Source organism: Echiichthys vipera (genome assembly GCF_963691815.1).
Source record: "Echiichthys vipera genome assembly, chromosome: 2".
Classification (NCBI taxonomy): Eukaryota; Metazoa; Chordata; class Actinopteri; order Perciformes; family Trachinidae; genus Echiichthys; species Echiichthys vipera.
Genome location: NC_139827.1, coordinates 36130893 through 36141917, shown reverse-complemented (window position 1 = coordinate 36141917; position 11025 = coordinate 36130893). Strand labels below are relative to the sequence as shown.

The 11025-nt window shown below is 38.5% G+C and overlaps 1 protein-coding gene across 1 annotated transcript in view; it reads left to right on the top strand.

Annotated features, from left to right (window-relative positions):
- The first annotated feature begins 1080 nt into the window (after positions 1 to 1080).
- LOC310953579 (neuronal membrane glycoprotein M6-a-like) overlaps positions 1081 to 11025 on the top strand; it is a 37168-nt gene continuing 27223 nt past the window's right edge. Inside the window, exon 1 of the mRNA XM_083922654.1 lies at positions 1081 to 1124. Within this exon, the coding sequence (XP_083778780.1) occupies positions 1088 to 1124 (37 nt within the window). The 5' untranslated portion in view covers positions 1081 to 1087. The remainder of the gene's footprint in view (positions 1125 to 11025) is intronic.

Genomic DNA, 11025 nt, shown 5'->3' with positions numbered 1-11025 from the left:
AAGCAGTTATGTGGGTGTTTGGGGGTTCATACCTACTTACCACAGGAGGTGGAGGCACGCAAGTAGAGCAAGTAAAAATCTGAAAAGCTAGTATGGGTGAGTATATTGGCCCATTTCAGGCACTGATGTACTACAGCTTATGAAGGTTATGCAACAAACAGCAATCAATTATTCAAACAGCAATCTTGTTCTAAACCTAAACAAGTTGTTTTGTTACCTAAACCTAACTTATGTAACTGCGACCATTTCACAATCTTAACAGCGAATGTTAAGTTTAGGTATGAGAACACATTGATCTCTTGCCGCCGATAGATAGTGATGTCCAAATGAAGCTTCATGAAGCATTAGTTGTATTTAGTTATTAGTTGAGTCCACTAGATGGAGCTCTTGGTTTAAAGAAAAAGGCTCAAGGAATGGTGATTCAGTGTGTTTTCAGTGTGTGAGAGCTCCATTTAGTGGACCAATGTAGGATGTGGGTCGTATTAAAGGTTAGAAAAAACAACCTATGGGGTCTTGTGGGTTGGAGGACTTGGTATATGGTAGAGGTTTCTAGCTCTCTCAATGCATTGCTGTCTGAAGTCTGATAATCTTACAATTGTGGTACCTGTGTTTTCATCATGTCCCTACATGTCATTTTAAGTCTTTGTCGTTTAGAAGAGCTGTCTTGTGTGATTATTGTTTTTTAAGTGTTTACTCGGTCTTGACATTTTTATTTTGTATGTCCGCATTATGACAATTTAATTTGACAATGTAAAAGAAAAAAGCTTTATAAAAAAAAACATTATTGAATTTTGCATTTTACATTCAGGTTTTCTATTTTTGATCCAAACATTATTTAAATGAATATAGAAAGCTACAGCTATAGACACAGAGATAGGACGTTAGAGAAGCCAAGAAAGGGAGAGTGAAGAGAGAGAGAGTAAATCATTGAAACAGGGACTTCCCTGAGCCTCCCTCATCTACAAGGAGAGAAAAAAAACTCTCTCACACAGCCTCCCACATACACACGCACACTGTGCTGAGAGCTAGCAAAGGACTTTAAACAGCTTCACACTAAATAGAGACAAAGGGACTGTATCTTGCCACAATGGAGGAAAACATGGATGAATCGCAAAGCCAGAAAGGTAAGGCAGAAGAGCAACTTTTTTTTATTTCTATCTTTAATCAGCTGTGCCATTGTTCTGTCCATCTATTCCTCTCGGCATTATGGGAATCCTTTGTGTGTGTGTTTTGGGCAGAGAAAGAAGACAGCATAAATGTCCTGTAGAAAACAAACAATGCATACTGTCTGTAAAATTTAATTTGCACATTTTCTTGGCATAATGCACATGATTTTCCTCATTGTTTCATCTTATCAGAAAAGGAACGGTAGGTTGTGAATTTTAATCATGCCATCTATATGTTTCCTTATGTTAATACCACAGATTGTATAACTCGATTTTGTTGTTGTTTTTTTCGATGAAAGGATGCATAAATAAGCATATTGTTTGGGTTCTGGATGAGAGGAGATGGCAGACACTGGAGGGTTGTTTTGGAGGCTGAACAGACAGATAGATTGATAGAGAGATGGATGGATAGATGGAGGTGGGAGTGGCGTGGGGGGGAGGGGGTGGTGGTGGATAGAACAGGGTTATAGAGTATGGGGCAAAACCTTGCAATAAAGACGAAAAATCAGAGGAGGGATAAGTGGAGCACTGATTGATGCCTCCATTGGGATTTTCTTTGTTAGCCTCTATTGTTGATGCTTCACGCTTGTCTGAACGCCTTTTCCTCTCCTCTTCCCCTCGCTCCCTGCTTGTTTCATTTTTTTCCACTGTCTGCGTCGCTCCCTACCCTTTCCCTCCATTTTCTTCATATCTCTCTCTTTTTTTTTCACTAGCCTATCTCTCTTTATGTATTCATCTTCATTCTGACGCACTATATTTCTAACTGCATTTTCTAGGTCTATCAAAATGTCTGTCTACCTTTGCAGGTCTCTCTCTCTTGTTTTCTCTATCTTTTCCTATATTTCTTTCCCTAATCCTGTATTTTTGACTCATCTCTCTCTCATTCCCATCTCACTGTTTCCTCCTTTTCTTCCTCCATCCATTTTTTCCTATTTCTAATCTTATATCATAGGTGATCTTCCAGTGTATATTTGTATGTTTTTTTTTTTTTTTGCAGATAGCATATTCATGATTTTTATCACATTCACCCAATCCATTGTTGCTGTTGGAGGTAAAAATGGGCGTGTCCATTTTCTTCATTGCACCTTCAGTCTGAAATCAGACATGAGCAGTGCTGCTTACACTGATTCTTAAATGCAAACGAGGATGGGTGTGTTTTTGATGCAAAATCAGCAATTATTTGTATTAATCACCACATTAATGATTATTAACACTGTATCCATGGTAACACCATTATGAAATTTTCTTCTTTTGTGTGATAGGCGGATTCCTGTATTTTTTTTTTAAGGAACATGACAGCCACTCAGGACAGCCGAAAGGGGAGGCATGATGTTCAAGCAAACATGTTTTTTCATTCTAGACACTTTTTATATTATTTTTTTATCAGCTATCACCCCCAGTCCTTCTGTATGTGTTATGAAATATGGCAGGTTTGGAGAGTAGGAGAGATGGAAGAAAATCTTTATGTCAGGAAAGAGGCAGCGAGTGATGCAGAGCGGCTGTTAGAGACATGAAGAGAAAGTACAGTCCCATATGACGTACATGGGCTTAATTTAGAATTGATGAATTACCTTTGATTTAATATTAATGTTTATCATATCGCTGATGCAGGAATGCAGTGTTCGTATCAGTTTAAAGAGTCTGTTCTCTTTCCCGTCAAATCAAGTCAATCAAAAGGCTTTGTCACAGTCCTCAGTGGCACACAAGGCTCTTGGCATCCATATGAGACACACCAGGCTTTGAACTATCTCCAATGTAAACCCATCGGAAGCAATAATAAACATTTAGAGCAGCTGCTCTGGAAGTCAGGTGACATTTGAGGAATGACAACGTCCACGTATCAGGAGGTTTGGTGGATGGATGATGAACAAAAACATTTGGTTTTACACAGGAGGCTGCTGTTCGTTTATGACTTATTTATGTTGACTACTTATCTCACATATGTAACTTGATTCTTCTTTGAATTCACAATGTTAACCACATCTGTGAAACAGTGACTTGCAGTGAGGCTTGGGGCTGGGGAGGCACTGACTCACAAGTCAGATTTACAAACATACAGTAGGATGCCAATAGGATAGGATGAGAGAATAGGAGAGAATAGGTGCGAACAGGATTCTGAAAACCATTTTAAAACCAGTGCCACTGTATATTGCATTATATCTTACCTTTACTTGTAAATGACTTCTTGCTTTGACTGAAAGTCCAGCTTTGAAAAATGTCTTAGTTTAGAAATCAAATCCTCCATTTTCAGGGCGAGAAATGACAGCTTGTCGCTAAGCTCTACAGCGTCGCACAGCACACTTCTTGTGTTTACTTTTTGCACACGGGTTAGAGTTCACCGTGACCTGGCTGGTGGCAGGCTATCAGGCTGCTCACTATCGCCGCCCTCCTTGAGGCAGAGGTACTGCCTGCCTCAAGGCAAGCATTTTCCCTGTCGATTTATGTCATATCAATAAGATCTAAATATTACACACATACGTAAAATACATTACTGAACACCATGGAAAAGAAGACGTATGCTTTTATTACATAAAAGTGTCCTCAACCATCGTATTGGAAACATACACAAATGGGAACAAGCACGCGCCTGGCTGTCCATGCCTCACCTCTCGTCTCCGAAGAGACTCTGTTTATTTAAGCAGGAAATACAGAATTTTCCGCGATTTTTACTGTAAAAATGGTCAAAATACATTAAGAACCACACCAAAATCCTAGTCCAGAGGACAAATATTAATATTTTTTTATTTCGTTTCTTTTTCCTCTCATGATGACAGGGGAGGCCCAGCCTCACCTGCCTCCCCTGACTGCACGTCACTGCTGTGAAACAAGCACGCGCCTGGCTGTCCATGCCTCACCTCTCGTCTCCGAAGAGACTCTGTTTATTTAAGCAGGAAATACAGAATTTTCCGCGATTTTTACTGTAAAAATGGTCAAAATACATTAAGAACCACACCAAAATCCTAGTCCAGAGGACAAATATTAATATTTTTTTATTTCGTTTCTTTTTCCTCTCATGATGACAGGGGAGGCCCAGCCTCACCTGCCTCCCCTGACTGCACGTCACTGCTGTGAAACAAGCACGCGCCTGGCTGTCCATGCCTCACCTCTCGTCTCCGAAGAGACTCTGTTTATTTAAGCAGGAAATACAGAATTTTCCGCGATTTTTACTGTAAAAATGGTCAAAATACATTAAGAACCACACCAAAATCCTAGTCCAGAGGACAAATATTAATATTTTTTTATTTCGTTTCTTTTTCCTCTCATGATGACAGGGGAGGCCCAGCCTCACCTGCCTCCCCTGACTGCACGTCACTGCTGTGAAACTGTCCTGACCAGGGGAATGAGAATAGCTTGGTTTAAATCAAGGTTTAAAGTTGTACTTCATAAGATATTTGATAAGTTATTTCTAGCAGCCTCTTCGTCAGTAAGATGTAACTGCAGCTGAGTCTGTTCTTTCAGAGCCTCCATCTTGTCACGTTCACGGTCACTATGTGTGTTGACTTTGTTTTTTCTCTTTTGTAAACTTTATTGAAACACATTCACCTCTCTACTTCCAGTCCGTCCCCTACATGTTCCCCTCTTAAATTCGTACACACGCACACACACACACACAGATGTTCCTATAACACTTCTGCCCTTATTACATTCCTGACTCCGAAGTTGGAATTTTCGATTTCTGATTACAAGAGAACGCAGCATAACCATTGGTGACGATCTGGGCCGACAGACCAACCGCTGTCAGCAAAGTCACTAACATGGAGGCTTATTTACACCCAGAAAGGGAATGTCTTCACAGACACACACATCACTATGTTCACAGTCACTATGTGTGTTGACTTTTTTTTTTGACGACCTGAGCCGACAGACCAACCGCTGTCAGCAAAGTCACTAACATGGAGGATTATTTACACCCAGAGAGGGAATGTCTCCACAGACACCGAAATACTCAGCAACAAAAGGCAACAAGTGCTTTCATTTGTGGCTCATATGATCAATCACCATTGTTTGAACTCACTGTGATAGATAACTTAAAGGACGATTAAATAGATTGAATTGAGAATCTTGCGTAATTAAAAGTAATTGGGCAGGACAATACAGAGATGTTAGGGTCAAAACAGGTGAACACAAATGTCATCATTCTTTTCTCTTTTCATGACAAGGTGCACCTCACAACTCCTGCTAATTATCTAGTTATTTTTCAGTTAAGTTCAGTCACACAGGAGACATACAACACATCACTTCAAGTGTATAAAGATTGTTTTCCCAGGAGAACCCTGCTGGGTGTTTCACAAAGGCTTTAATAAACTGACTAGAGATAGATTCACTCTAATCCATTGTTAAATATGTTAGCATTAAGGAACATTGATGGTATGCATTGGTATGTGAACTGGTCGTTTATCCAGGGACACATTTTGTGTCCACTTCCTAAGCCTGCAGAAAAGGCAATAATTACTTAACCATGACAATTTGAAAAAAAATAGCTCTAATTTATTGTGAAAGTTGAAGGGAAAACCGATAGAAGTCATACAACTGAGACAACTTGTGTGTATTTGCCTCATGTCCATTTCATTATAACGACCACTAATAGAAAGGAACATAATGGAGAGAGCAGTATATCAATACAAATTGACTTGACTGAGGCTCCGCTGAAAGAGGAGAGAGCAGGGGAGGAGCAGAGAGGGAGAGAAACAGAGGGAGGAAGCCATTGAAATAGAACTTTTTCCTCTCTGAAGGTAATTTCATTACCTTTCATTGATGATGATGATGATAAAAAAATAAAAATGAAAACTAGCTTAACACAAGGTCCACTCTGCTGCCTGTGAATTTATCACAAGCACTATGTGCAGCTGGCTAACTGGGCTGGATTATGACCAATAGTGGGTGGAAGAGGTTAACCGTCTAAAAAACCTCTTTACACTGGCCTTCTCTGTGTCCCTTTTATTTACCTGTTCTTCTCTGAGTCTTGCTGTGTATTGCTTTGTATTTTTGTTTGGTTTGTTTTTTACATCTTGCTGTTCTATCTTTTGTACATGTGTAAGGTGACCTTGAGTGTCACGAAAGGCGGCCATAAATAAAACGTATAATAATAATAATAATAATAATAATAATAATAATAATAATAATAATAATAATGATGTTGATATTATTATTATTATTATTATTATTGCCCCTAACCCTGATTGCAATATATTATTACTCTGCTAGTGGTTGGTTTGTCTGACCAACTCTTTGATCCAGATATTATATTTATGGGCAGGCTGTCCACTTATACATAACAAATAAGAAAATATGGAATATGGAATGTTCTGAGCACATTCATGCTCCCCAGAGATGAACCTTTTCCATGTTGAACACTCTGGGCTTTTGTCATTTGCAGGTCAGAATGTTGAGCAGATGGACATTTGAGACGTTTTATGTGAATGAAACTGTAAAAAGTGTTTTCTAACTCATCAGCAACCTTTAAAATATGATAACCCACCAACTGATTGTAATCAGTTGGAGTATGTACTGATTTTTTAATAGTGCCAAACTCAATGAGTAAAGTAGGATTTATTTTGCTTATTGAAGTATATTTAACCACATAATACTGGTTTCAGGGTCTGACTCATGGAAATGCCCACTCAGACTCAAAGTTGTAGTAGTTGTAAGATCTTTTTTATCTAGTTAAAGGTTGAATATGTAGAATATTTATTCAAAGCTATATATATATGTATATATATATTTTTTTTAAATACACTCACAGGGCGTTTTTAGGGGTACAGAATGAAACTATTGCTTTTCCATTAAAAATATATTTAGTCTGAATTAATATTTTAATTTTTTTGACGGGTTTGACAATGACTTTGTGTCCCGTTATGTTTCCATTGTAGCAGCGTTGCGTTGTCTGTTGTTGCTACAGAAACAAGGAATCCTTTTGAGTTGAGAGCTAGCTAATGGATTACATTATACTAAAAGAAAGTCTTCCAGTTGAAGAATGGCTAACGTTAAATACTGTTTTCAAATTAAATGATTAGTCCAAATGAGTCATTACCCTGTATGATTAATCACTGACATGGAGCACGCTGATCTCTTGACACACTTGGCAATTGAGTCTTGTGGCCTCAATTGATATTGATTTTTTTAGGTGCTTAAACTTTGTTTAGCATCTGCCCCCATCAACAGCAGTACATATCGCTCTCTTCAAAGTCATAGGACAAAAATAGTAATTTTACCTCTGAGAGCACAGGAGTTGCTCGCCTGTCATTGTCTTGATCAGTTAGTTTGTATGTGTTATTGTGAGTTTTTCGGATATAACCTAAGTTACTATACTGTACTGACTAATGACTATAGATAAGGATACATAAGGCAACATCATCATACACAAACCTACATCAGGTCACATGATGGGAAAAGGTTAGAAGGGCTTTGGAGAGCAGCATTTTGACACTGAAACATACTTTCTTTGAGCAAAATGTGAACAAATTATTGAACTATCATAACAGTTTGTTGTGGGGACCATGTCGATGACAGCTCCTCTTTGACAGGCTGGTGAAAACAAAGCCCCTAATTTGCATGTGAGTCGCTTGAGCAGCCGTTTTTCTATTCTGTTGGAGAGCAGGGCCTTTTTTCTCCCCTGAGAGAAGCCTGCTTGCTAATTGGATATAACTCTCAGTAGGATGTGACGTGTGGTCGTACAGACACCAATTATCCAGTGGTGAAGAAGAACACAGCACAGAAAATGATCTGTGCACGCACATCTTAGTACAGGCTTGTTAAAATGAGTGCTGCAGCGGCCGGGTTGGATTCTGACCTGTGGTCCTTTGCTGCATGTTCCCTCTCTCTTTATTTCTCTCTCTCTCTCTCTCTCTCTCTCTCTCTCTCTTCCATTTACACACTCACACACACACACACACACACACACACACACACACACACACACACACACACACACACACACAACGTACTGCAAGCGGGGTGACAGCCTGTCTGTCAACAAACACTTTTTTCAAGATGGAGTGTTTTCTTTTATGTTACTTGTACATAAGTTGATGTGAATCATGCAGGCCACCTTTAATCAAACTGCAACTATTCTGTATTTATAACTTTGAGCGCCGCTGTAACACTGATCAGCTGATCACCGGTACTCCAAACCCATTCAGAGTGATACGTCACCTCCAGAGTCTCTAAATCCCTCTGGGGCCCTTTTTTGTAATTGAAACATGGCGAAACGGCCATTTGAGAGGGCGGGGACTGAAACTTTCAGACAGGCCACATTTTACCCTAATGGAAACACACTTATAGTTTAAAAAACCAAAACCTTTTTCATAAGTATCATTGCTGGGTTATCGACTTGATATTCTCAAAAGGTGATTTCAGAAGCAGTGGAACAATTTCTTAGTGATTGAGGATGAACAGACAATTTGATTGGTCAGCTAGGAGAATCATTTCAGGAGGTCATGTCAGAAGAGGCTTCCATCATTAAACAGTGTTTGTGTGTGTGTGTGTGTGTGTCCTCTCTCAGAGCTAAGACACAGTAATCTGAACACACTCACAAACACAAATACAGCAGTCTGTGAGACAATCAGGCGAGAAAACGCTGTCTAAATTGCTGCCTAATGAGCCTCAGGTCTCAGTGTGAAAATATGAAAGTTTGTGTTTGAGTTTGAAAAGCTAGAAAAATACTGTCTGTGCGTGTGAACCAAATCGATTGTTATCTGTACACAAGCTACTGGGAACATATACAATGAAACCCTTAATTGAGGATACTCACATTAAATGATGACAAAACCAAAATTATACAATATATAAAATATGTCATAGATGCGTAATATAAATGTCTAATTTATGTCATTACACGTTTAACATAAGTTCAACTACAAAAGTTTGTCAGAATGTCAAAGAGATTATATATAAATATTATGAGTCTGTTATAAATGAACAAAAGAAATAAACAATAAATAAAATGATGACATAAGAAAAGCTGACGGGTTACTCTGTACTCAAATGTAGGTAAAGAAAGTGTTGGGTGCTCCTGGAAAACAGGGAATCAAGTCGTTTAGACAGGAAGGCACTCTAGACATTCAAAAATGAAACAGAAAATTAAAGAAATAATTAAAAAGCATTTTTTCATAGTGGTTAAATTAGAACAGCAAATGTGTTATGACAGCTGTAGGTCTTCAGCAGGGCTTTAAACAAACCAATACAACACTATATACATATGTTGAACATATGGCTTGGCCTTTTCTGGTAAAAATAAATAAATACTTAACCAATATATGGTCATCAATCATTAACTCTCATTTTACTGAATATTTACCAAAACAAGTTTTGATTTAAAATTGAAAGGAATGTACTAACATATAACAATACTTTTAAAAAGTGCTCAAAACTTCCTGATGATTTGTATGAACTATTATTTGTTTACTTATGATCATGTCAGTATTTGGTAAAATAAAACATATGTATTTATGTACTGCCAGGGATGCAACAATAAAGTCCTGGACTTACTTCCATCATGTTTTGTGACATATTTCAAGATGCAAATATCAACAAATGAAATAGTAAAACATATTAAGATACCCTTATGCTATTAGGGAATGCTAACTAGCACCCTTTATGTATGTAACCGCTGTCTTTAAATACCAAATATGTTTGACTCTCAACAGGCATTACAATGGGAATGATCATTCATGTATCCATGATGCAGATACATTAAGGTAATTTTGAATAATAGGACAGTAAATGGATGCCTGCTGTCATATCACGTCTAAAAATATGAACCTCTTCCTAAACAAAGAAAGGGCGGACTATACATGATGATCAAAATTAGAGAACAAATTATTAATTCTTGATTTATTCTGAAATACTGTTATTTTTTATAGTCCATAATTTGATAGAATATCCTCTGTGTCTATACCACTGCAGTACTAGCATGTTTTTTAAATAACCTTCAACAAAAACCTTAATTTTTTGAAAAAAACAGTGAGCAAAATTAGAGAACCCTTTCAGATCCCTCCCAGTTATTGGTGTTAATCTGCACCAGGTGACAGTTGACTTCATTGTTGGACACATCCTATTTATCTGCAGCTCTCCTGGTTCAATTGTAAGATGGCAGCTACTTTAAGGAGACTGAAACCCTGAGACAGCAGGTTGTCCAGATGAAGGCCAAAGGGATGACCCTCACAACGATCAGAGAGAGGTTGGGTGTTAACAGTCTGTGATTTCAAGACCACTGAAACTTTACAAGGACACAGATTCATTTAAGTCCCTCAAAAAAGCCAGTCGGCCACGTAAAACAGACTGGCTAGACTTGCCTTTGCTGAGGAGCATGTTGTGTGGACAGAGGAGAACTGGTCTAGAGTGACTTCAGTGATGAGAGGACATTCAGTTTATTTGGGTCTGATGGAAACATTATGTTGGGCGTAGGACTGGGGAAAGACTGAACCCAAAGTGTGTGAAGAAGTCAGTTAAATATGGAGGAGGAAGTGTCATGGTTTGGGGATGTTTTCTGCAGCAGGAGTTGAACCTCTTGTACAGCTACATGGCAGGTGTGCAAATGTTTCTGTGAACCTCCTTCAGCAACATGCAATACCTTCACTGCAACTGTCTCCAATCAGCTGCAATTTTCATACAAGACAATGTCCCCTTGTCACACTTTAAAGCAGGTGAAGCAGTTCACTGAAGCTAAGAATATTGAAACAATGAAATGTCCAGAGTCCAGATCTAAACCCCATAGAAAATCTCTGGAAAATCCTTGGCAACAAAGTAATGTCTAAGAAACCCACTCCAGTTATTGAACTGTGGAAGAGACTGAGTCAGAATGGACCAAGATCAAACCAGAGCAGTGTGAGAAACTAATGATGTCCTGTGGGCGCAGATG